The 26271-nt window shown below is 51.5% G+C and overlaps 1 protein-coding gene across 1 annotated transcript in view; it reads left to right on the top strand.

Annotated features, from left to right (window-relative positions):
- The window catches only part of ABCA13 (ATP binding cassette subfamily A member 13), a 329169-nt gene that overhangs the window by 229882 nt on the left and 73016 nt on the right, over nucleotides 1-26271 (top strand). Inside the window, exons 51-55 of the mRNA XM_077781120.1 lie at nucleotides 11611-11665; nucleotides 13067-13244; nucleotides 15000-15115; nucleotides 18248-18404; nucleotides 23357-23610. Of these exons, the coding sequence (XP_077637246.1) occupies nucleotides 11611-11665; nucleotides 13067-13244; nucleotides 15000-15115; nucleotides 18248-18404; nucleotides 23357-23610 (760 nt within the window). The remainder of the gene's footprint in view (nucleotides 1-11610; nucleotides 11666-13066; nucleotides 13245-14999; nucleotides 15116-18247; nucleotides 18405-23356; nucleotides 23611-26271) is intronic.

Raw genomic sequence — 26271 nt, 5'->3', positions numbered from 1 at the left:
TCACTACCAAATGTACTTTAACTCATTAGAGCTGAAGTTACACTCATAAGTCTTGAGCTGGGTTCCAGATGTGAGCCGTGATCCTGAGTCCTGGCGTTTGGTCGAGCCCCTGGGTCACCGTCCGGGGTCACGGAGCAATGCTGACCTGATGCAGGTGTGGGTCACTCGTGTCTCGTGTCCATCCCAGACGGTGTCCATCCCAGAGACCTCTCTTGAGTGGAGGGGACTCTCTGTTGAGAAGTCGCGCTGCCTTGAAAAATACATTCATGCTCTGTTACGGCAACATTCATACTTCATTTGTTTATGTCAGAATTTCTGTTCTCATTTGCTTGTTTATGCGGTCGTCACGGGAAGGGAGGTCTGAGCTGTACGTAGGGGGCGTATTGATCACAGCACCCGGCGGAGGGAAGAGTTTTCCTCTGGGTGTCAGTGAAGAGCTCTGTGGGCAAGGCTCGGAGCAGAAGCGCTTTCCTGCCCCCTGGGTGCTTTCTGTGTTCCCCGGCAGCCCCCCAGAACCAGGCCCCGAGGGGCGTCCTGGCACCGCGAACTGAAGGCACAGTCACTGCATCGCAGAGACGCGCAGCCTGCTCTCATCTCCGAGTCCATTGTGTATCTCTCTATATCTATGGCTACATCTGTGTCTACGTCTATATCTGTATCTACGTCTGCGTCTGCCACATCTTTATGCATTCGCCAGCCGATGGACACTTGGGCTCTTTCCCTAGTTTGGCCGTTGTGGATCGTGCGGGCTAGGTCCACCGTGGTCCCGTCTGCATGTTGGCGTCGCCTGAGAATTTTGAGCAATGCTCAAGAGAGACTCTGATCTGAATGTCAGGAGATTTTAAATGACCCGGGTGATGCCCGTGGACAGCCCAGTTTGGGAAGCACTGGGCCACCCTGGGGAGCTTCGTGGCTGACTGGTCATATCATCCCTGAGGCGGGGGACAGAAGATGTGTGGGGATCAGGTACAGAGTGCCACCCTCACTGCCTCCCCGTGCTCGTGTGCTGGGACTTTACACCTGCGGGGGGCGGGATGGGGCGGCTGTGTGCCCAGAGCCAGAAAAACCTCTTCTCCTTCCCACCCAGCCGTCCTCCTCATTGGTCCCTTTCCTTCTGAATCCTCTTGAGGCCACAGTTCCCTGGGGTTCCGGGAGCCCCAGTAGGTGTGCTTGCTTGCTTGCGGCGTTGATGATGTGGCTGTAGCTGGGGCAGGGGTGACATGAGCCCGGGAGCAAGGAGGGACCTAGATTATGTTTGCCTGCATTACTTATGCCAAGTTCCTAACGAGAGACCCCCAGCGTGGGAGCGGGAGATCATGCCACATGTGTTTAACAGCTGCTGAAGTAACTTCTAGCGGGTATCGGGGACCAGCTGTCATCAGGGACCTTCAGCCTGAGCATTAAGGGTGTGGAGATACCTGAGAGCACATGGGTGACGGTGCAGGGACATCCTGGGATGTGAGGACTCCGAGCTCTGAGCAGCATCAGGACCAGCCTCCCTTGGCCCCGATCAAGGAGGGGCAGCAACGCACGGACACATCACAGCCATCACACCCCGAGTGACGTCCGGGAGCTGCCCCACACCTCAGGGAGGGGACACTGCACACCCCCAGAAAGTCTTATCCTGGGAAACATCTTGGGAATTTACACCCACACGGGCACCAGGAAATGTGTAAACTCTGGGAAACCTGAGAAGACAGACAAGACAGAGAGGCCGGGTTGAGATGGAAAAGGAAGCTGGCTGTTATGGCCACGTGGCAGCCATTTTCCAGTATATACATGTCTTGAATCCGCAGTTGTACCCCTTAAATGGACACAATGTTCCTTGTCAGATGTACTTCAGTAACAAAGGAACTGGAAGATGCAGGTGGTAATACACATTTTCCCTGGATACAGAGAAGCAGGTTATTGATCGCAGAGCTCTCTCCCCCACTCAGAATTTTTGATGTAAAGGACTAGCACAAAAGATCCTCCAAGAACACAGAGGAAAAAGATGAAGCAGAACTGACAGCGGGGGAAGAAGCAGAGGAATTAGGTGGAGAAAGGAAGCAGACAGGCGGTGAGTAAGGAAACAAACAGCCGTGTCAGATGAAAACCATCAGCGAGAACCAGACAAACCAAGGCTGACCCAGTGGGAGGGTTTGTCATGATCCAGGCAAAGTTCCTGAGCTGGGAGTTTTGGAAATAGGAATCATCGATAAGCAATCCTGCTGAATGTTCCAAGGTTCAACGGTAAAGATGGCATTTTTATTTTACAAAGCTATAAATAGCAAAATCCTATTACTTTTTTTTTTTAATGTTTTTATTTATTTCTAGGAGAGAGAGAGAGAGACAGCGTGAGCAGGGGAGGGTCAGAGAGAGAGGGAGTCACAGACTGAAACAGGCTCCAGGCTCTGAGCTGTCAGCACAGAGCCCGACGCGGGGCTCGAACCCACGAACCGCAAGATCATGACCTAAGCGAAAGTCGGACGCCTAACCGACTAAGCCACCCAGGCGCCCCAAAATCTTATTACTTTTAAAATCGTACAAATAAGGCCAGCTTCTGAGTCTGAAAAACTTCCATTAAACCTCCTCTTTCACCCAGGGCTTATTTTGAGGAGTGTTGTTTAAATTTTAGGTGTTTGTGATTTGCCTGTTGTCTTTCTTTCATTGATTTCTAGTCCGATTCACTGTGGTCAGATTCTGCATCTTTTAATTATTTTAGGTCTGGCTGAGGTTTGTTCTGTGGTTTCGGGCTTCCATTTGTCCGTATCTTTGCTGGTTTTCTGTTCGATGGTTCATCATGTGCAGAGGAGGAGGAATCGAAATGCCTAAACATAACGGCAGATTTCTCCATTTGTCCTTTCAGCGGGATCAGGGTTTGATTCTGGTATTTTGAGGCTCTGACGATGGGTGCACACATTGTACTGAGCTCTGCCTTTTGATGGGCTATTCATGTTGCATGGGCGTCACCTACCCATGAGGTTAAGTCTGACACTTCATTGCTGGTTTTATTTCCTCTGTTTCTTCACTTGCTTTCCTGTGAGTGGCTTGATTAGCTTTTCAGGATTGGGTGTTCTCAGTATATCCCCCGTCTAGTTTCCTCAGGGGTGGTTCTGGGTAGATGTGTGACTGTCACATTCTACTGCTCCTGACAGTTGCCGTTTTGCGGGCTTCTGCAGGGCCTTGTCTGGGATCCGTGGGAAGCCATAAGGACACCAGGAAGTTCACTGCCACCCGCCATGCTGTTCCTCACGTCCCGAGGGCTGCAGACACCTGCCACCTTCCTTCTACCTGGTGTGTGATGTCTGAGTCCTCGTAAGGGAGGGGACCTGGCAAGACTGGGTTTAACCCATCTTAGAGAATCCAGAACCTGGTCTCTGACTTTTTAATCACAACCTTCAAAGCCAGAGGGTAATGGAGGAATATGGAATATGGAAAGAAAAAGAAAAGCACACCCCCAATTCTGTACTTAACGGAGATGTTGCCTTAAAGTAAACAAGCCATCAAGATGCAGTTATGTTGGATGTAGCTCAAGAAAACATGCTTTAGACATATTCCTTTTTTTGTGAATATAATTTATGGTCAAATTGGCTTACGTACAACACCCAGGGCTCATCCAACAAGTTTTACATCTATTCCTAATAAAAAAGAATGCCCAAGAACAGTCATTTGAGAGATTAATCAAAAATAAGACCTTGAGGGTGTTATGGTGAGTGAAATAAGTCAGCCAGAGAAGGACAAATATCATATGTTTGCACGTATAGGAGGATTAGGAGGAACTTAACTGAGGAACAAGGGGGAGAAGAAGGGGGGAAATGGTGGGGGAAAGGGAGAGAAGCAAACCATGAGAGACTCTTGAATGCTGACAAAAACTGAGGACTGATGGATGTGGGGGGGAGGGGGGATGGGCATGGAGGAGGGCACTCGTGGGGATGAGCACTGGGTGTTGTGTGGAAACTAATTTGACAATAAACTATTTGTAAAAAAAAAATAATAAGATCACAAAAACATTGAATCCACAGAATGAATAAAAGACCTCGGTGAACATTGGTTCTGCGAAAACATGTATGTGATGAAAACATTAATTGAAGGTCAAGATTGATCGATGGAGCAGAAGATGAAGAATGTGAAACATTCAGTAATAACATGTGTATGTTGAGAAAACCTAGGACATTTAGAAGTGATTAATATCAACGGGTAAATAATGGTTCCCTCTGGTTGGTCTGAAGTAGGTTAGGATTTAATCTTACTCTTTATTTTACAACTTTTTACAATTGGCATCTGTTTATTACTCCATAAGAGTAATAATTAACTTCAATATCGAGGGAAAAAGAGCCTTTTTTTCCAGGAAAGATTAAGAGGAGGCAGACAGAGAGAAAGCCATTAAAACACCTCCTGGAAAGTTCCTGCATTTCTCTTAATACCCTGTTGAACCAAATGACCATGTTCATCCTCTGTGTCTCCCCAGTGGCTCACAGTGAATTAACTGAAAGAAAACAATCCTTTGCACGTATATTGATGCTAAGAAGACTCTGTTCTGCTAAGATGCTTACAGACATCTGGGCATTAATGCGCACAGAGATGTACATTTTCTAAGAGGAAGGGACCCTAGTGACTGTTGAATTGAAGACAAGTATCTTCTATCAGAATGGGTAGGAGACAAAAGCACAGATGTGCATTTTTACGAAGGACAGATATACGGAGTCTGGAAGGCATGATGAGAATACTAAATGAGGGAGCTGATGTTATACATTTGTACGTGGCTGTGGGCCAGTTTGTGGAGAAGCTGAAACATAAATGATAACAGTAATCAAATGAAGAGAAATCATTCAAGTGTATTCAGAATTTACATGTTGAAACCTCATTTCTGAAAACCGCTGATGGGATGCCAGAGAGCCCCTCTCCTCGGGGGCTGAAACCGCAGCCCCTTCCTTGAAGAGCCCGGACCCCTCACCACCATCGTCAGCCGGATTCCATCACAAGGCCATTGTCACCTAAATACAGTTCTGAACACACATATTACAATGGGAATAACTGCCCAATTACGGAGATTGTCCATGGCAATAATGTGGATTTTGCAAGGAGAACATCAAAGGCTACAAATGATTTTTCTAGTTGCACATAAAATGGATAAGAGGGATCCAGAAACTCAGGATTGTGGGTCTCACTCTGCTGTATTTCACCTTAGATAAGTCAATAGAACGTCCCTCTGCCTCGGTTTCCTTCCCTGTGTCCCCTTTGGGCCCCCCACTCCCAAAAATGGCCCATCTTCAAGTTGAGCCCTGTCCTGTGGGGGAGAGGGGGTAGTCCCACTGGCAGCATGCTCATCTGTGACAGTCAGGTCCCCACCCTGTGGCTGTGGGTCTGCAGGAGGAGCTCCGATGTCTTTAAAAAAATTTTTTTTTAATGTTTATTTTTGGGAGAGAGAAGGAGGGAGACACAGAATCTGAAGCAGGCTCCAGGCTCCCAGCTGTCAGCACAGAGCCCGACACAGGGCTCAAACCTACAGACTGTGAGATCATGACCTGAGCCAAAGTCGGACACTTAACCGACTGAGCCCCCCATGCGCCTCAAGGAGTCCTGATTTCTGAAGGTACTGTTTTAAGGAGCAGAAGGCATGCGGTACTGTGCACACACCATTTCTCTACCTTGTTCAGGGGTCTGAAGAAACTCAGAACTCAGGCCGCCTACTCTGATCTTCCTCTGAGCGCGTTTGCACTTTGGAGAAAATAGGCACACACGACTCTTACTTGCTTTCAGTCTCTCCCACTGTTTGCAAAATATAAACCAAATCTCAGCACCCGTGTGGAGAGATGTGAGTTTGAATTTGAAATCTGTTTAATGCCGCAGAGCTGCTCCTACAGAGTGTAGTGAGAACAAATTGCAAACTTTGCAAACTAGCAAATTGTGAAAATTAGCAGCATTCGTAAACCAAACAGCTGCCCGGGGCTCCTGCTGCGCACCTTCCCTGCCCCGCCACCCCCTCGGGTTCCGTCTGCGCAGGGCACCTGTGTGTGTCACCGTGTCGTTGGCCTGGATCCTTTCCTGGGGGGCTCACTCCCCACCTGCTCCCTCCCTGGGGCTGCCTCCTCTGTCCTGGGACACCTCCTGAGTAGCGGTCAGTGCCCAGATTCCTGTCACGCAGAGCAGAACAAAACCAGAGCCTTGTTGATTCCGCTCTGACGCTGACGTGCTTGCTGTCCTCTTTACTGGTGGTGAAAACCCCAGCGAGGCTCAGGGCTCGGAAAGCAAGTCGAGGGGTTTTCCTGCTCATATCTCATGGCTTCCCTCTTCAGCACCGCGCTGTGCCGCCCTTTCTTTCTCGAGATCTTGCTTTCAAAGAGCATTGTCGCTTTCACGGTGGACATGGGTGCAGCTGTGAAGATTTCATGCCATGGTGGCCCTTTAAAGAGGTGCCTACGGCGCCTGGGTGGCTCAGTCAGTTAAGTGTCTGGCTCTTGATTTTGGCTCAAGTCATGATCTCACGGTTCCTGAGTTTGAGCCCTGTTTGGGCTCTATGCTGACAGTGCGGAGCCTGCTTGAGATTCTCTCTCTCTCTCCGTCTCTCTCTGTCCTTCCCTTGCTCATGCTCTCTCTTTCTCTAAGTAAATAAACTTGAAAAAATTAAAAGGGCCCTTGGGTGGCTCAGTCGGTTAAGCGTCCGACTTCAGCTCAGGTCATGATCTCATGGTTCATGAGTTAGAGCCCCGTGTCAGGCTCTGTGCTGACAGCTCAGAGCCTGGAGCCTGTTTCAGATTCTGTATCTCCCTCTCTCTGCCCCTCCCCTGCTCACACTCTCTCTTTGTCTCTGTTTCTCTCTCAAAAATAAATAAACATTAAAATTTTTTTTAATTAAAAAAAAAAAAAAGAGGCGGGGCGCCTGGGTGGCTTAGTCGGTTAAGCGTCCGACTTTCGCTTAGGTCATGATCTCGCGGTTCGTGGGTTCGAGCCCCGCGTCGGGGGCTGTGCTGACTGCCAGCTCAGAGCCTGGAGCCTGTTTCAGCCTGTGACTCCCTCTCTCTCTGACCCTCCCCTGCTCACGCTGTCTCTCTCTCCTAAAAATAAATAAAACATTAAAAAAAAAAAAAATAGAGGTGCCCAGGATGCTTGAGTCGTGAGCACTAAGCTGGAGAGCTGCCTCCCGGCCACTGGGGCTCCCTGCTGGGAGGGAAGGCAGCTTGTGTGCTTCTTCCAAAGATTATAGTTAAATATTTACCGTGTATAAAATATGTAAATTATAGGGCTCTTCAAAGTCAGCCGCAGATGAGAGGCTGTGGCCCCTCTGAAGTATTGATGTGCAGGCTCCCTGGAAGGAGCCACCGCTGTGCTTTGCGGGGTCCAGCAGCCTGTCCTTCTCAGAGCTGGGGTGGGCAGAGCCTGGGCGGCCTCATTTCGGGAGCGAAAGGACAGACAGACAGGGCAGGACGGCGCTCCTCTCCTGCGCCTCGTTACGTGAAGTGCACACACGTCTCCCCTGCTGCCGTGGTGAGATCCCCACGTCTGAGGGCATGGTTGTGGCACCCACCGCGTCCTGAGCACAGGGGAGGGTCTCGGAGCCCTGTGTGCTGGGAGGTGACGTGATGGCCCTGCCTCGGTCAGGCACAGTCAACTGCTCGGCAAAGTTGCCGCAGTTCTGGGCCTCTGTCCCGGCTTCCGGAAAGCCAGGGTGTGCCCACGTTGGAATACTTCTCGGGGCTCCATTTCCCTGGAGGAAACTCTGCTTCCCGAACGCTGCAAGCTGACTTCACGGGATCTTCCCGCACCATGTGCGGGTTTCTGCGTCGCGGAATTCATCTTCCGATTACTGAGTGAGAGAATGGGTTGTGAAAATGTCCGGCCCAGGGTCCGGCGCGTCGGGGTCGCTGACCGAAACAGGCGTCACTTGGTTCATCTGTGAGCCGAGAGCCCCATGTATTCCCGCCTCCTAGATTAAAGCCAGGGAAGGATAACGAATCTGGCTACGTGACAGTGAAGGGCAGTGTATTCAGAACAGAGGAACGGGTGGGCCGAAAGCCAACACTGGGGTGCAGTTTTTAATCTCTCAGCGATGACCCAACGGTTTAAAGTTAAGATGTTTATGCTGCCTGATCAAAATAACCCAATCGTGGTAGCTTAACATTTTATAATTGAACGCACCCCCAAAACCTCTGGCAGCTTTTCACCGCGGAAGGAGCAGGGCAGGGACATTGGACCCAGAGCCTCGTTCCCCACCCTCTGCATGGATACATTCCTTGCAAAATCGGAAGCACGTGTGGAAGGGAGGCAGGAGAATGGGTGTCGTCCCTGCAGCCGGAGTCTGGAACCCCAGCTAAGGCACAGGCTGCCAGACGCCGGGGAGGGGGCATCTCCAGTGTCTGCGCTTGCGACTCTGCTGTGCTGTCCAGCGTGCTCACACGGATGTGATGGGGCTGGTCCTGAAGGACGCACAGCACGTCGCTGCGGGGATTTTCATCGCAGCCACACCTCTCTGCTCACAAGTGCGTAAGGGGCTCAGGGCATGCGGAGCGTCTTTCTCTTCCCCCTGCGGCCCCGTGCGCCTCCGTGGGAAGGTGATCCGAGATCAGCATCCTCACCAAGCCGCCGCGAGGAGGGAGGGGCTGGACAGAGAAGCGCAGACCTTCCTCCACTCCTGAGGGGGTTTTGTCCTGATAAACTCATCTTCAGTCGAAAACATCTTAAGTGGAAAATGCTCTCAACACACCACCCTCCCACACAGCACGGCGGAGCCCGACGCGCCTGACCCATGCTCGGAACTCTTACATGACCAACCGGCGGGCAAAGTGCTTTTCTCACAAAGCCTGTTTTACAATAAGGTGCCAAAGATCTCGCGTAAGTGGCTGAGTGTTGACCTGAAGGTGAGAAGCTGAGTGGCTGTGTGGGAGCAGAAGGGTGCTCAGGGCCTCGGTTGTGGACCCTTGTGACCACACAGCGTCCTGGGAGCCCCTCGGGCCCTACTGCGTGCCGACAGTGCGGGAGGAGAGCCCTATTCACCAGAGCATGTATGCACATCAGTCTTGCACCGTCAAGGAGCCTCTGCGTAAGAAGAGGAGAAACACATCTGCAGCTGAGGGTGACAACACGCTGGCAATCCTGTTTGTCCCCTGGGAACAGTGGGAAACTCGGATAACGTGAGAGTTTCGACCTTATTCTAGAGGCGTCTTGTGTCCAGATAAAAAAATATGGACTCCGTGTTTTCTTTCTGTTTCTCCTTGGAAACCCTCCGGAGCTGCTGGAGGGGGTTGGCGACACTGGGGAGAGGGGTGAGTGTCCCGGTGGTGCAGGGCAGGGGTGCGGTGTGCAGGGCTGTGGCCTGGTGCGTGGGCGCAGACGTGGTGTGCAGGGGGAGACCCTGACGGCTTCTTAGACGTGTCGCGAGGGATGGCAGTGGCCGGAGTGAGGATGATGTAACTTTGAGTTTGGTGACGGGGGGGGATGATGGGGACATTAATGGTCCCGGCCAAGCTGGGGATCCTGGCTGGACCTGCATTTCTCCTAGATGAGGAGGGGAATCTGACTATGGGAGGGGGTCCTGTTTCATCCCCGAGCAGGTGAACTGCCTCAGTCCTGGTACTGACCGTCCGCAGGGAACGCAGACTCCATGTGTCAGTGTCCTTCAGATACCAGCCACGCCCCCAGGACCCCAGGCCGCCCCCACTTCTGACCAGCTGGAGGTAAATTCACGGGGCCCCAGGACCTTGTCTGCTTTGATAGTTCACCAGAACGGCTCACGGCCTCAGGAAGGCACTGCACTTACAAATGGCATTAGCGTAGAGGCTGGAAATTGGCTGGGCCAGCCTCACGGTCTGGGGGAGAAGCAGACCCCCGTGCCCTCTTCCCCTGAAGCCCCAGAGGCCAGCAAGCCCAATGCGCCAGCCCTCCGCTCACATGACCTGTTATATCATTTGAACCTGGCTCCTTGGACAAAATCTACTGTCTAGAACACTCCTGTGCTTCATGGCAACTCTTAAGCTATCAGAAGACATGTCCTGCTGCATCTTGCCCCGTGTGTGTGTGTATCTTCAGGTTCAGCGAGTCCAAAATGCTCCCATATTTCTAGAATCCTCCCATTCCCAAGCCCCCATCAGCTAACCGAATTTCTCTGAATGCTTTCTGATCTGGAAAGCCCCGATTCCTGTGTGCAGCCACACACGCCACTGAATACACACGTCACCCCCCTCAGCACCCAGTGGGACACGCACCGCATCTGGGCAGGCTTCCAGGGCTTTGTAAGCCTCTGCACGTGCCCCTGACAGCGTGGGTCACCGCACATCATGGGTCACCGCACATCAAGTCAGTGTGCGAGCTAGAGGGTGAGGGGGCCAGCACGTCCTGTGAGGAGGGGGTGAAGGCCACGCTGGGGGAAAGAGAGACAGACAGGAGAAAAACAGGTGGGGGTGTTATGGGTCCAGACAGGCAGGGGGTCAAGACCAGGCAACTGAGTTCAGTACTAATGTGAACATAGATCCAGTGCAGGATCTAGGAAACCGCGCGCCCGGCACTGAGCGCACACAGTGGAGGCCTCCAACAAACCATCTGGACGATATTCATTTAAAGTCAAGGAAATCGCTCCGGAGCACTGTACGGTGGGCCTGCCGAACCCATAGCCTCCGCCGTTCTTTCTGCTGTGAAAGAAGTTGCTCCGGTGTGTGGCTGAGCCTGCGACGGAAAGGGAAAAGCTGGCACCGCCGCAGAGGGGAGCGGGTGGCCGTGGACGGGAGTGCAGACTCGTGGTGGCACAGCCCTGGGGCGTTTGGAGAACTGCAGCTTTTCACTTATTTATGTTTACTCCTGCCCCTGCGGTGTTTCTGGAAAGATCAAATATGCTGCCATAAGCGAATGCAAAACACGATGATAGGCTTCATTACGTGAGCCCACAGCAGGAGAGAACACAGGCTGGCCCCCAAAACGTGCCCGTTGGGGTGGCCTCCACACACTTCGCTGCGGGCCTTTGAAACAGCCGGTCGGAGGAGGGAAAACCGACTGCTCTCACATCGGACAGTAAGGGGAAACGCAAGTCGTTTGCCTGGAGTTTCGGAGTCCCGATAGCAAACAGGCTGGCTCGGCTGGGGTAGGGAAGGCCGTGTGATGGCAGGATCAGCCTTTTTGGTAAGATCCTTAAAATTGCTAAGTCGGTGGCGATTTCTCCACGGCGGCTGTTGTCTGCACACGCCCCCGGAAGGCAGACAGACAACGCAAAACCGAAGAAGGGGCCCCACACACAGCTCGGCCGTTGAGACCGTTCGGTGTTCGCTCTGTCTAGACTTGGCTTGTCGAGAGGGAAGTTTTTGATTATTGGCCAGGTTCCATCAGATAACCCCCTTGCATGTGTTATCGAGTCTTTCTGAGTCTGTTCTTCCCACCCTGACAAATACGGCTGACGTATTACTTATGCCGCAGGGATGCTTATAAGGATTGGGGCATAAAGTGACAGCCCAGCGTCTGCCGGGCGAGGTGTGTTCAGGACGTGCTGGGTATTTCTCACAGGACCGTAGGGTCCCAGTGTAGACTGGCTGTGGATTTTCTCTTGTGGTGTTCGTGGGTCATGCCTGGGGGACAGGAGGTGCCTCGCAGGCACAGGGTCTGCTCACCTGCGGGCAGAGGGCTCACCGATCCATTTGTCCTTCACAGGAATAACGCTCTACAGCCACCCGTATGGAGGGGCTTTGCTGAACGAGGACAAGATGTGAGTCCCAGGACCCCTGGGTGAGGGCGGAACAGAGTCTATGGGTGGCTCAGCGGTGATGGCCTGCCGCACTTGCGCGGAGAGGTGCTGGCTTGGGCATTTCTTTGCAAAGTGTCAAGAAAATGGTTGTTAAGAGGAGAATGTGCATTGACTGAGTTTAAAACATGAGCTTATCCTACACCCCAGTCTTTCTAAGTCAAAATTGGTCTGAAGAAGCGATCTTCCTGAAATTCAGGGGCTCCACATCTTCCAGACATTTTTTAGGGGTATAATCTCTTTTATTTGAAGATTTTTTTTTCCTAATCCCAACGTGGGACTCAAACTCCTAGCCCCGAGATCAAGAGTCGCACACTCCACTGGCCAGGCACTTGGGGGATGGGCAGAGAGAGAAGGAGACACAGAATCAGAAGCAGGATCCAGGCTCTGAGTTGTCAGCATGGAGCCTGACACAGGGCTTGAAGTCACGAACTGCGAGATCATGACCTGAGCCCCCCAGGAGTCCCACTTGAGGTACAGTCTTAAACATGGTGTTCATGTAGGTGAGCATAGCAAGGCCTTCTGGAAAATTCCTCATGCCAGGCTTTGCTCACGGACAGATGGGGGATAAAGCCGCTTCTCTCCCTGTTCAGAGCTAAGTGTTAGTTCTCATTCCCTCCTAGAAGGCGGGGTACTTCTGCCTGCCTTCTTCTTTCCCACCCCCTTCCCCTTGGTACGGCAGCCGCCGGCCACAAGTCTGGCTGTGGGCTCGCTGAGCGAGAGGTGATGCACCACAGTGGACACTGTGATGAACCATGTCTTCCCTCCAGCCTTCTGCGTGTGTGCTGGTCAGGGCTAAGGAGGGGGCGGTTGGCAGCACTCTAGTTAACAAATGACCAAGAAAGTGCCCTGTGTGTACTATCACAATTATTATTCCACCTCTCTCCATTACAGAATCATTTTGATATTCTGACGGACTAAATCCAGAGGTGGGCCAGCGACCTGGGGATCCCCAGCTAACACCCCCTCTCCTTCCCTGCACATGTCTCAGCATGCATATGCCCGTGGTCCCAACGTGGGCAGAGGCCACAGTTCACTGTGGACACCATGCTACGGATGTCTTTCGTTCTCACTGGGGAGTTGGGCTCAGGCATCCAGAGTAAACTCTGAGATGGGCAGGCTCTGAAATGTCCCCTCACTTTGCACCCCTCGGTTGAGCCTTCTAGAAGTGGGGAGCCATCGCCTACGCCTCCTCAGAGGGCGATCCGAGGGCCGAGTCCACGTGCTTAGCCAGCATGCCCTGCTCACCCTAAGTTCTTGATTCATGGTTTTCAGCGCCCTTCCCCTTGCGGCTGGTCGTCTCCAGGGAAATGGAGATGCGCGTCCTTCGTGTGAGCCTGACAAGCTGTTGTGTTCTGCCTGCAGCATGGAGAGCATCCGTCAGTGTGGCGTCGCCCTCTGCATCGTGCTCGGCTTCTCCATCCTGTCGGCATCCATCGGGAGCTCCGTGGTGAGGGACCGGGTGACCGGAGCCAAGAGGCTGCAGCACCTAAGCGGGCTCGGCTACAAGACGTACTGGCTCACTAACTTCCTGTATGACATGGTAGGAACCCAGAGCCACATCCCGTGCGCCCGAATGTGCGCGTGTGCGCGTGTGCGTGGGTGTGTGTGAGGAGACGCCGCTGCAGACTGTCCACACAAGAACGGATCGTTGCATTGGTAAGAGCGGTTGAGGTTCAGGTTCCATCTCCGTCTCCGTCTGTCATCTGGACGGATGACTTCCTAAGACACAAGACCGACCAGCCACACACAGGAGCTCCGGGCACTCACTGACCTGCCCGCCAGTGCAGTCTCTTGTCGGGAAGAAGACACCATAATCCTCTACTATGCTCTTTTCAAGGGGCAGAAGGGGAGATGATAAAAAGCGTTAGAACTGACCCTCCGTCCCCCGACCCCCAGTGACCACAGCCTGGCGTGTTCTCCTGGTGCTCAGCTCGCCAGTGGACGCTCTCTAGGTCATGGCCCTCCTCCCGCGGAGGACAGCATCAGCGCCCTTCGTTCCCCGGGCCTGCAGACATTTATCTGGAATCAAGGGCCTCTTCGTAGAGAAAGGGTCAGGATGTCCTCGTGAACATGCCACTGTCCCGCCTTACCTGTGATGGTGCTCGGGGACCGCAGCTCTTCCAGGGAAGGAGGAGGCGTCCCCAGGGTGGGAGCATGCGAGGTGGGGGTGGGTGTCCAGGGCACGAGGGGGCCCGTCGTCTCCCAGACTCCAGCAGTCTGTCCCCCCCTTTTCTGCAGCCCTTACCTTATCATCCCCTTGTCCCTGCTGCTGAACGTGGCTCCTCCGTTCCCTGCGATGCCTGCCTTGGGGTTGGAGGGCAGAGAGTATTTTCTTCCTGGTTGACTGTTTCCTCCATCTTCATCTGATCATCTCCTGCCTCTTAGATGGATTAAGTCACTCGTTTAGTGGGTATTTTTGGAGACCCTCCCTGGGGCAGGGTGTGCCCGCAGTGCTGGAGACAAAGCTGCGACCAAGGCACAGAAGTCCTTGGAGATTCTCACAAGGGGAATCGGGAAACAAACAGACCAACGAACACACCAGATCCAGAGACTAGATTTTTTGTAGGGTGACTTAGATCAGGAGGCGGTAAAGGACTCGTGGGGAGGCAGCGTGGAGACCGAGCTCTGAGAAGCAGGGAGGAGGCAGCCCTGCGGACAGCGTGAGGAAGGGCTTGGCCAAGGGCCCCAGGAGGAGAGCGGCGGGCGTGTGGGAGTCCTGGTCAGTGGAGGGGGGGGAGGGGTTTGTAAGGTGGCCTCCCTCTTCCTGTCCTCGAGTCCAGGTGTGGGAAGAAGCCACGTGTCCTGGAAGGTGTCAGGACCCCTGGACCTGCCCCGAGGGAGGAGGGGGTGGTGGGTTCCAGGGCGGCTGTCACAGCAGGCCCCCAATGGACGGTCTGTCCATCCTGGTGCTGGAGGCTGAAGTCCAAGACCCAGGCGTGGCCTGGCCACTGCCTCCCGAGGCGTCTGTCCCGCGCACATGTCTTCACGTGCTTGTCCCTCCGTGTGTCCTGTTCTTCTAAGCACACGAGTCATGTCAGGTCAGGGCTGCTCCAGCGACCTCCTGTACCATTATTGCCCCTTTCGAGGCACGTCTACGAGTACAGTCCCATTCTGAGGTCCTGGGCCTTCAGCATATGCCTGGGGGGCGGGGACACAGTGGGGACTCAGTCCAGCCCGGACGGTGACTCCCGGGGGTGAACCCCGCCGTACAGACGGGTCGGCTGCAACACGGGGAAGGAACCCTCTTCGGCAGGAGCTGAGCCGAGACACCACCGCCTTTTTCTTGTTCCCCCAGGTCTTTTACTTGGTTTCCGTGTGCCTGTGTGTCACTGTCATCGTCGCCTTCCAGTTGACGGCGTTCACGTTCCGCGAAAACCTGGCGGCCACGGCCCTCCTGCTGGCGCTTTTCGGGTGCGTGATCAGAGATTCCACTGCAGAATTACGGTTTGTCTCCTGGAAGAGAAAGTCCCCCCAGACGGCTTGCAGCCCGCCGTCGGCTTCGTGATGTTCTCTCTTCTCCAGCAAGTAGGGTGCCCCTGGCAGGGCCGCACAGCAGACGGGCTGAGTGGGTGATGCTCGCCCCACGGAGGGGGCGGCCCGGCCGGGGAGGCGTGGGCTGTTTCCACCCGGGCCCCCAGCCGTCTGCCAGACTCGGGCGGTCGGAAGTAGACTCTGGGTTACTCTCACTCTGACATCCATCTAGAGCTGGAACCCGGACCCCAGTTAGCTCCCAAGTGGCCTTTCAGAGGAGGCTCTCCGGCAAATCCTCGTGTCTGGCACGATTTTCCCTCTCCCGTGACGGTGGGGTCTGGAAGCATGGGGTCTGCCTCCATCGGTTTCCTCAGAGGAGAAACAGCAAGAGCAGAAAAGTCACTTTACAGATTTCCCATTTCCTTTTCAAAGTGTATTTATTTATTTTGAGAGAGAGAGCAGGAGCCGGGGGGGAGGGGCAGGGAGAGGGAGAGAGCCCCAGTCAGGCTCCATGCTGTCAGGAAAGAGCCAGACGTGGGGCTCGATCCCATGAACCGTGAGATCGTGACCTGAGCCGAAATCAAGAGTGGGACGCCTAACTGACTGAGCCCCCCAGGCAGCCCCAGAGTATTAATTTTTATTCACACTAATCAGGATTGTTGTGGGGGCTCCTCAAATTATACCTGCCTGGTGTCCAGAATGTAGAAGTGTGTGTCTTCTTATACGTTGGGCCTACGTACAGATCCAGGCTGAGCATGTGAGACACACTTGCTGAGTGTAGGGAAGATGAGGAACATGCTAATTTATTATAATTCGAGGCCAATGATTTTTGAAGACAAAGCGTTCTGCTTTATTTCCACCAAAGATGACAAGTAAAATGATTTTCGCACAGATCACAGTTTTGTCAGTGATCCAAAGCATTTATTTAGGGGACAGAGTTGAATCTAAACAAGTATATGTCATTGTTAGATGACTGTGTGGATGGATAGATGGCCGGGAGACGGAGAGACAGACACTCTCTAACTCCGTGGCCTTGGGAAGAGTAATTACTCCCTCTAAGCCTCGTTTTCTTCAGTGTAGAGCTTCCGTTCTGTGCTGTGAAGAGTCGATACTTCATACAAACCTCACAGATAGTAAGTGGCAAAGGGTCCATTGAATTAGTTTTGGCCCCATGGTCATAATGAGAACCATTCTTGTATGTGGAGGCTGTTAGGTCATAAGGTGTGAAAGTGCTTATGGTAGCGCCTGTTTGTTATCCTCCACTGGAAATGTGGGTTCCCAGATGTAAAGACTCTGTATGAGGGGTCCTGGTCCTCTGGAAAAGGTGTGAGTCATTTCAGTGTATTGATCTTGTTGAATGGATGGTGTAGTCGTGGCTCCTGACGGTGGGATTAAACATACTCCACTGTAGCTCATTTTTGAGCTTTAGGAAAGCGGAGTTCATGGAGTTTAAGGTAACAGACAAAATTAAAGGTTAGAAATTCCTGAGAACCGTGTTTGGAGGAGTGGACACGAAGCTCGTTTCTCTCAAGGGCACCTTGGAGGGCCTGGGACTGGTCGCCGCATGTGCGCCCACAGCATTTTCCTGAGAATTCGGGAGCTCACAGATCCCTGGCCACATGTCCAGGCCTAGCCGGGGTGCTGCCGCTCAGGTGAAGAATCCAGAGGTCAGATGGCCCACAGGGGTCTGCAGACATAGCAGGCGGTGCCTGAGGCTGGGGACCCCAGGGAAGAAGGTCCCCGAGGAGGCTGGCTGGGATCATGGGGCGACATCCTGGGGGCCGTAGGGTCCTTCTCACTTACACGGGGTTCTTTCGTCGGGGCCAAGCCACCCCGTGGGTGCCCCGTCTCCCTCACACACAGGTGGGCAGGGGTGCCAGCCCTGCTTTGTCCCCAGGAGGGAGGCATGAAGAGCTGGAGCACAGTGTCGGGAAGGCTAGACACCAGAGCGCACTGCGACCTGCGGACGGGCAGGTGTTAAAAGGGGCTTGGAATCACATGGAGTTTGGAATCTGAAGAAATTAAGGATCAGATAAGCGCATCTCAAAGAGACCCAGAAGATATCCAGTGACAATGGTCTTGTTTTCTTTTTTCCTGCTCGATCTAGCCAGGAAAATGTGATATTTAAGCTGGAAAGTGGGGACAATTAGCATCAAAAAGAAGAAAGGAACGCCAGAAAGAGAATCTAGCGTCTGTGAACAGTGGGCACCATGAGAACATATTTGGTGCCTGTTTGGTGTTAACGGTTGTGAGGACGGACCGCAGGGTCCTGTTCCACATCTTAGAAAATTCACGTGGTGTGGATGAGGGGCCCGCTTTCCCAGAAAACCCCGTAAATTCCACAATGAGTGTGAACAGCAGGCCCCTACCCAGCAAATGCCAAAATCATTAAAATTATGTTACATCCTAGAGATTGGTACAGCCACTGTAGATTGCACTAAAAAATAAATTAGGCTCTAGAAGCCTCTTTAAATTAAAAAAATTTTTTTTCGTGTTTATTTTTGAGAAAGACAGAGTATGAGCAGGAGAGGAGCAGAGAGACAGAGGGAGACACAGAACCCGAAGCAGGCTCCAGGCTCTGAGCTGTCAGCACAGAGTCCGACACAGGGCTCGAACCCACGAACTGTGAGATCATGACCTGAGGCGAAGTTGGACGCTTAACCGACTGAGCCCCCCAGGCGCCCCTCTTGATGGCTTTTGATTCTCACTTCAACAAATAGGAGCCATTTGTGCTTTCCTGGTGAAGATCGGAGGAAAGAAGTAAGACCCAGGCTCGCCCCTTTGGGCGAGGGACGTGGGGACTTCCTCCAGGTTTCAGAGTCCCAGGTGCAGGTGCACACACGGCCCAGGGGTTGACCGTACCGTGTTGCTGCCGTTATACCCAGTGCTGCCTGGAGCCTCCCGTGTGCTCTGTGTTCGGGCGATACCGTGGGATTTGTCGTCAGTGCCTTCAAGTGTGTCTCTGTTCACTAAGTGAGGAGAAGCGACCAGGCCAACAAATTCTACGCTTCCATCTTTGTACAAACACGTGTTACAGGAAAACATACATGAGTTTTCCCCTTTGTTCTTTAGATATGCGACTCTCCCGTGGATGTATCTGATGTCCAGAATCTTCTCCAGCTCCGACGTAGCGTTCATCTCCTACGTGTCCCTGAACTTCATCTTTGGGCTCTGCACCTTGCTGATGACCGTCATGCCCCGGCTGCTGGCCATCATCTCCAAAGCTCAGGTCAGTGGGCTCCCGCCTCACCGCCCAGGGCACCCCGAAGATGCGCATGTTGCCTCTTCCTCCTGCCGTTGCTTTTCCAGCTGGAAGGAAAGGAAAATGTGCCAGTTGCGCACTGTCTTTAACCTCCGGGAAGACAGACGGACCCTGATAAACACAAACATCTGGGCCGGTAGGAGAGCCGCGCTCAGGCCTGGCGAACATCGAGGGGAGACGCCCGAGAATGTTTTCTGCTGCTTTCCTGTTTGTTGATGAATTACTGATGGCTGCTTGGAAGGGCAAACGAGGGAATGAACCGTGTCCCACCCATGTGTCTCAGGACTAGGGGTCAGAGCTCCTCTCTCTGCGGTCACGTGCTTGCTACAGCATGGGGCGGCTGCTGTGGCTCGCTGCGCTCTGCGACCACAGGACGGCTGGGTCAGCGGGGCGGCTCTGCCCCCTTTCCTGAGAGCTCCGCGACATCCCGAGTCAGCCACTAGCCGAGTGTGCCCCAAGGAGGGCCTCCGTTCCCCTGGGGAGAGGGTGCAACAGTGCGTCTCCGACCCTCTCCAGCAGGCGCTCACATCAGCGAGTCGCTTTCTGGGGACCGTCCCGGCACGCGTCTCCATCAGGCTAGATCCGGTGGTGCCCCGGCCACACGCCTGCCGCCCATCTCCTCTCCTGGGTCTTGTCTGCTGTGTCCCCGCCTCAGCCTCCCCTGCACTTGCCCCGGGACTGATGTCAGTTTGCACTCAGTTCTGTCCTCTTCATCCCTGCTGTCTGCTCGGATCCTCATTCCTCAGGCGTCCGGGCGTGCGATTGGCCGGTGGGCTGAGACGTTAGCCTGGAAGAGGGCTCAACCCCTCCAGTGCTGCCGGCCCGTCTCTGGCCAGTCGGGGACGGACGCCTGCCTCGTTGGGGCCTGGGCTCTTGGAGACCCTCGACGTCCCGGGGATGGCCACCACTGTCTTCTGGTTCTGCCCCATGTTGGGTGGAAGCACCAAGTACGGAAACATTCATTAGGCATTCGATGGAGGAAACGACCTGTTCGGGGAGTTTTGCAGGTCAGGTGTTAACACTGATCTGTACTAATGGGTAGCCTGTGTGTAGAAAACTAATACAACGATCAGGCTTTAGCTAGAGGAGGAAGGTAGAGGAAGCGGTACACGACTTTCCCCTCCAGCCCGCCGGGCCTCTGACGGGCTCGGGCCACGCGGATGTCCTCAGGAGCTATGAGGGGGAAAGGAAATAGACTCTGGAGATGCTCCGGCTGTGGGAAGGGTGAAGCTCTAGGGGATGGGATCGCAGGAAGAAAGGAAAAGGAGGGAGATCCCCTGGACCCAGAGAGGAGACAAGCCGGGAGCCTCTGTGTCCGTGACATTCCGGCACAGAGGCCAGTGTCCAGTTACAAACGGCACTGCTGACATAGGTCGACGGGCAACGAGTTGCTTGTGGGACAGAGGACCAAGTTCGATTGCTAACAAGTAATAAGAGACATCGCACTGTTGTGCTAAAGTCTTTCTTTCCCTTTGCGCTGTATTTTGATATTATTTACTTAAGAAAATCAACGTCATAAAGCGGTGATTTCAAATATTCACTTGTAAGCCTCCGAGCAATAAATATATTCTTCTAGAGCCAATCAGAGCTGACTGAGTTCTCAGATCAGCCTCACGAGGCAGTGAGCCAGGTTGTATTATTAAGCTTTGTGCCTCCACATAATGATGTTAATTGGGGTACTGTAATTTTTACCCGATTACAGTTTTTAAGCAGATTTCTCTTTTTTTACATTTTTAAATGGGTTTTTAGTTTTGAGAGAGAGGGGAAGAGAGAATGAAGGAGGGGCAGAGAGAGAGAGAGAGAGGGAGACACACAATCCAGAGTAGGCTCTGGGCTCTGCTGAGCACAGAGCCTGATGCAGGGCATGAACTCACGAACTGAGGGATCATGACCTGAGCCAAAGTCAGATGCTTAACTGACTGAGCCACCCAGGTACCTTTGGTTTCTTCTTCTTTTTTTAATGTTTATTTATTTTTGAGAGAAAGACAGAGTGTGAGTGGGGGAGAGGGAGATCAGAATCGGAAGCAGGCTCCAAGCTCTGAGCTGTCAGTGTGAGCCCAATGCAGGGCTTGAACCCACGAACCGCAAGATCATGACCTGAGCTGAAGTCAGACTCTTAACTGACCGAGCCACCCAGGCGCCCCGAGCTGATTTCTATAGAAAATGTATTTTGAGTTCTAACTCACAATCTCAAACATCTTTCTTTCTCACTGGTGAGAATCTCAGTGTTTCAGGGAGAGAGAGGTCAGCAGAGGAGAAACTCAAGAATTACAGGAAATTATTTCTTTGCACACTTCATCAATGTGCAGTTATCTTAAATAGGACAGGTATAGATTGTTATTCTCTAAATAACAATCCTCATTGTTAACATGTGGATTACTTGAGGTGCCTGGTGGTCTCAGTCGCTCAAGTGTCTGACTTCAGCTCAAGTCATGATCTCACAGTTGGTGAGTTGGAGACCCATGCTGGACTCTGTGCTGACAATGTGGTGATTCTCTCTCTCTCCTTCTCTCCCTGTCTCTCTGTCTCTTTCAAAATAAATAAACTTAAAAAAAATTTTTTTTTAAATGTGGCTTCCTTAGTTACCAGTTCCTGAGTCAGAAGCTGTAATATTCTACCATTTCTACATTCTAACCAGTGAGAGAAAATCCTTCCATGTGGCACATTATTTGATTCACGGGCACAGTTTTATAAAACCTGGGATTCATAAGCCCCCTTAGGACTGGTTGAAATCTATAAAGAGTGGTAGGTGGTCAAGACGAGAGTTAAGGGAAAATGAAATGAAGCTTTCATGTCTTTCCCATGTCTGTATGCAAAAGACAATCAGCCATAATGAAACGATTCTTGCCCCTTTATTGGATTTTCTGTTGCTCCCAAATCAAAGTATTTAAGACTACATTTAAACAAGTCTGGCTATCAGTTTCCATCGTAAGGGAAAACTGGACATTGTCTGGGATGAAATACAAAATTGATAATTTTCTAAACTACTCTTTAATACGTGTGATACGGCATACCCCTGTTGTGTATTCTAACATACACGGTATGATGGGTTTGCACCCTTATAAAATATCTCTGTTGTATCAGTTGTTGAGTTTGGCCATAAGCAGAGAGCAACTTTGAACACGTGAGCCTCAATTCTTGATTTTATTTCCATAGCTTTGTCAGGCAGGCGGTAAATGTGGTCTTCCTGGGTTACACGCTCAGCTACTCTGTGTCTAAAAGTCAGCTCAGAAGACCCCTTTGCAGTGAATTTTTTCCAAAGGCTGCGTTCCTTGGTGGAGAGATTTTATTTGTCGGGCTAGAAAGATCAGGGTCAAGTCCTGATCCTACCACAATGTGGCTTAAACACATCCATCAGCCTCTTGAGCCTGTGTCCCCAGTGGTAACTGGGTCTACCTGTCAGGACTTTGTACCTTTATGGAGAGACTGAAATGCAGTGGCTTCCCTCAAGGTGCCAGACTGTGGTAGTTTCTAGGAAGTCCTAGTGGATGACAGTTAACACTGTGACAATTCTAACCTCATTATGAAATAAAGCTCACATTCATAAAACACCAGGCAGTAAGAAAAATAGTAAATTTTATGGGGAATGTTGAATTTTTATATACATTTAATTTAAAAATTGTATATTGTTCAAGGATACAGCTTGTCCTGTATTGTTTTTTATTTTCTTGGCGATTATATACAATTTGATGTTTCCTTCTGTTCTCTTATTTGTCCTTGGCCTTGAAGCAACACTTAAGAAACACAGCTATATGTATATGTTAGAGTTTTTACTTATTTATTTTGAGAGAGACAACACAAGCAGAAGAGGGGCAGAGAGAGGGAGAGACAGAATCCCAAGCAGGCTCCACACTGTCAGCACGGAACACGATGACGAGCACGAACCCATGAACTGTGAGATCATGACCTGAGCTGAAACCAAGAGTCAGACGCTTAACCAACTGAGCCACCTAGGCGCCCCGGCAACTACACATGTTTAACATTTACTGTATGCCAAGTTTGGACAAGGCATTTTACATGTGATTTATGTGTTCCCAGCGACAGCTCCCATGTCACCTGTGACTGGGAATGTCACCTAGGTGGCCTGCCTGGGGTGCTATAACACCTGCCACAGACCGGGTGGCCTGAACAACAGATACTTACTACTCACCGCCGGGGAGGCTGGGCGTCGGAGATCAAGCTGCCTGCAGAACCAAGCTGCCTTGGTTAGGACCTGCTTCCTGGCTTGTGGACGACCACCTTCTAGCGGTGTCCCCGCAGGGCAGAGACAGGAGACGCTGGTGTCTCTTCCTCTTCCTACAAGGGCACTGATCCCATCGTGGGAGCTCTGTTTTCACGACCTCATCCAACCCAAACCTCTTCCTTAAGGTCCATCCTAATACCATCAGGCCTGGAACCGTGAACTTGAAGGACACAAACATTCAGTCCATAACCTTTAACCTCCAAGTCCATGCCCCTCTCACGGGAAAAATACGTGCATTCCGTCCCAGCAGCCCCGAGTCTACACTTACTCTAGCATCAACTCACAAGTCTTCACCGAAGTCTCCCCTAAATCAGGGGGGGGCAAGACTTCATGATGTGTCATGAGACACAATTCCTTCCCACCCGTGAGCCTGCAAAGCAGACGAGTTACATGCTCCCAGGGGACACCTGAGGAACAGGCTGAGGACAGACATGCCCGTTCCAGAGGGAAGCTCGGAAGGAGGAAGCGGGCTTGGGCTCCTGCTCATGTCACCCCCTAGCAACGCAACCACCAGGCCTGAGCCTTGAGGATTATTCTCTCTGGTTCCGTGGCCATCTGCACGTGTCGCTGAGCGGCTGGGGCAAAGGAGGACCTGGAATGCAGGGCCGACAAGGGAGAAATGGAGGTTGTTCAAAGCCTTCATTCAGATCTCTTTTCTCTTTCTTTCTCCATACAGAGTTTGCAGAACATCTACGATGTCCTCAAGTGGGTTTTCACCATATTTCCCCAGTTCTGCCTGGGTCAGGGGCTGATCGAACTCTGTTACAACCAGATCAAGTACGACCTGACCCACAGCTTTGGCGTCGATTCCTACGTCAGCCCCTTTGAGATGAACTTCCTGGGTTGGACCTTTGTGCAGTTGGCCTCACAAGGCACAGTGCTTCTCGTCCTGAGGACTTTGCTGCACTGGGACCTTCTCCATCAGCTGCGGTACGTCCCACGGGGCTCGCCCTGGGAGGGTGCTGACCTCTGATGGGAGATGGAGACAAAACTCCCTTCTGGAGATTGTAAGACAGGAAGTGTGTCCCATGAGTGCTACATGTAGCTATAATGAGTGCAGATTGTGGGCGCCTGGGTGGCTTAGTCGGTTAAGCGTCCCACTTTCGCTTAGGTCATGATCTCGCGGTTCGTGGGTTCGAGCCCCGCGTCGGGCTCTGTGCTGACTGCCAGCTCAGAGCGTGGAGCCTTTTTCAGTCTGTGACGCCCTCTCTCTCTGACCCTCCCCTGCTCACGCTGTCTCTCTCTCTCTCCTAGAAATAAATAAAAATATTTAAAAAAAATTAAAAAAAAAAAAAGAATGAGTGCAGATTGTGAGTTTAGGGTTGTTGTTTTTTTTCATTTTTCTTCTTTCTTTGCTTCTTTTCTTTTTTGATCACTGTGAGTCACCAACCCCAGGAAGGAGAATGTCAAAAGATAAAGCACCATCCTGTGAGGTGATCGTTTCAATGATTTCATTTTCCCCCATGGGAAGCGCTCAATTTCCCAACATGTTGGGTGAATGTCGTTGATACCATAACATAAATCATTTTTATGGCTAAATGGCATTAACTCCTAGAATCAGGAATGGATAGAAACTCAGCACTGATAACCACCTCACCCTTTGCCAGATCCTGCTGCTGTTAATGCTGTGTTCTTACCTTTGTTAGATGAGGGTGAACATCTGCAGCATGAGGAATATATATGTGTATCTGTGTATTTCTTTTTTTTTAATTTTTAATGTTTATTTTTGAGAGAGAGAGAGCATGAGCAGGGGAGGAACAGAGAGAGAGAGGGAGACACAGAATCCAAAGCAGGCTCCAGGCTCGAAGCTATCAGCATAAAGCCTGACACGGGGCTCGAACTCATGAACCGTGAGATCATGACCTGAGCCAAAGTCAAACACTTAACCGACTGAGCCACCCAAGCACCCCTAATATTTCTTAATACTGACATTTGCATATACCCCATATATAAATACATAATAATATAGAACTTAGGCTTATGTTGACGTGTCTACTTATGTAGACACACGCATCTCTGTTATTCTAAGTGGGATTTAAGGTGGCTTTGCAGGGGCGCCTTGGTGGCTTAGTTGGTTAAGCGTCCGACTTTCGCTTAGGTCATGATCTCGCGGTTCGTGGGTTCGAGCCCCGCGTCGGGCTCTGTGCTGACGGCCAGCTCAGAGCCTGGAGCCTGTTTCAGCCTGTGACTCCCTCTCTCTCTGACCCTCTTCTGCTCACGCTGTCTCTCTCTCTCTCCTAAAAATAAGTAAAACATTAAAAAAAATTAAAAAAAAAATAAGGTGGCTTTGCAAAGATGTCTAGAATATTGCCAGGTAACACATTTTCGATGGCCGCGGAAGAAATGTGCTTTCCTGGGTCGGCCTCACAGGGGCGTGTCTCTTCCTCCATGACCCATGTGGCGTGCATCCACTGACTCGCTCTTTCCAAGAGCTCTGTTTCTCTCTAGAGTCACCTATGAGAGGGATCCTTCATGGAGAAATTACTAATGAGGACCGTGTTGCTGGAGAAAACCGGTCAAGGATCACGGGCATGTTATTAGTATTTTGTGGTGATAACTTGATAGAATTGTTCCTGTCCGTCTTTTCAAGGCACGCTTCCTTTATGATTCCTTCCAGTCTGCAAAAAGCAGCGACCTGCTTTGAATACAAATCCCAAAGGCTGTCTTGAACTGGGCACTGTCACTCTGGAGTCCATAGCTTTCCAGTATCTGACTGAATTTGGAAGAGAATTCGGAGTGTTTTTCAAATGTAATTGGTTCTGTGATTGGCCCTTGTGAGTTTAATCTGTTTTAAACCCTAAATTGTAGAATCCTGTTGGATGGATGGATTTTAAGGGGCCCCAGTTTAAGGTAGCATCAAAATACTTAAAAAAATTGTTTTAAGTGTTTTTATTATTTATTTTGAGACAGAGATACAGAGCATGAGCGGAGAAGGGCATAGAGAAAGAGGGAGACACAGAATCCGAAGCAGGCTCCAGGCCCTGAGCTGTCAGCACAGAGCCCGACTCGGGCTTGGAACCCACCAACTATGAGATCATGACCTGAATCAAAGTCGAACGCTCAACTGACTGAGCCACCCGGGCGCTCCAAAAGACTTTTATTCTATTCTTTTCTAGTTGATTCAATTCCATTTCATTTATTTTACTTATTTACTCAGAGAGAGAGCAGGTAGGGGAGGGGCAGAGAGAGAGGGATAGAGAAAATCCCAAGCAAGCTCTGAGCAATTAGGGCAGAGCCCAATGTGGGCCTTGAACTCACAAACTGTGAGATCATGACCCAGCTGAAACCAAGAGTCAAGACACTTAAACAACTGAGCCACCCAGGTGCCCTAAAAGACTTCGATTCGATTCGATTTGATTCAATTCGATTCGATTCGATTCGGTTCGATTCCATTCCATTCCATTCCATTTATTTTATTTTTTACTTATTAGAGAGAGAGAGAGAGAGAGAGAGAGAAATCAGGGGAGGGACAGAGAAAGAGAGGGATAGAGAGAATCCCAAGTAGGCTCTGAGCTCTCAGGGCGGAGCCTATGTGGGCCTTGAATTCACGAACTGTGAGATCAGGACCCTAGCTGAAACCAAGAGTCAGGA

The sequence above is a fragment of the Crocuta crocuta genome, unplaced genomic scaffold (genome assembly GCF_008692635.1).
Source record: "Crocuta crocuta isolate KB4526 unplaced genomic scaffold, BGI_CrCroc_1.0 scaffold108, whole genome shotgun sequence".
Classification (NCBI taxonomy): domain Eukaryota; kingdom Metazoa; phylum Chordata; class Mammalia; order Carnivora; family Hyaenidae; genus Crocuta; species Crocuta crocuta.
The sequence above is the reverse complement of the archived record's forward strand: the minus strand, read 5'-3'. Positions and strand labels throughout refer to the sequence as shown.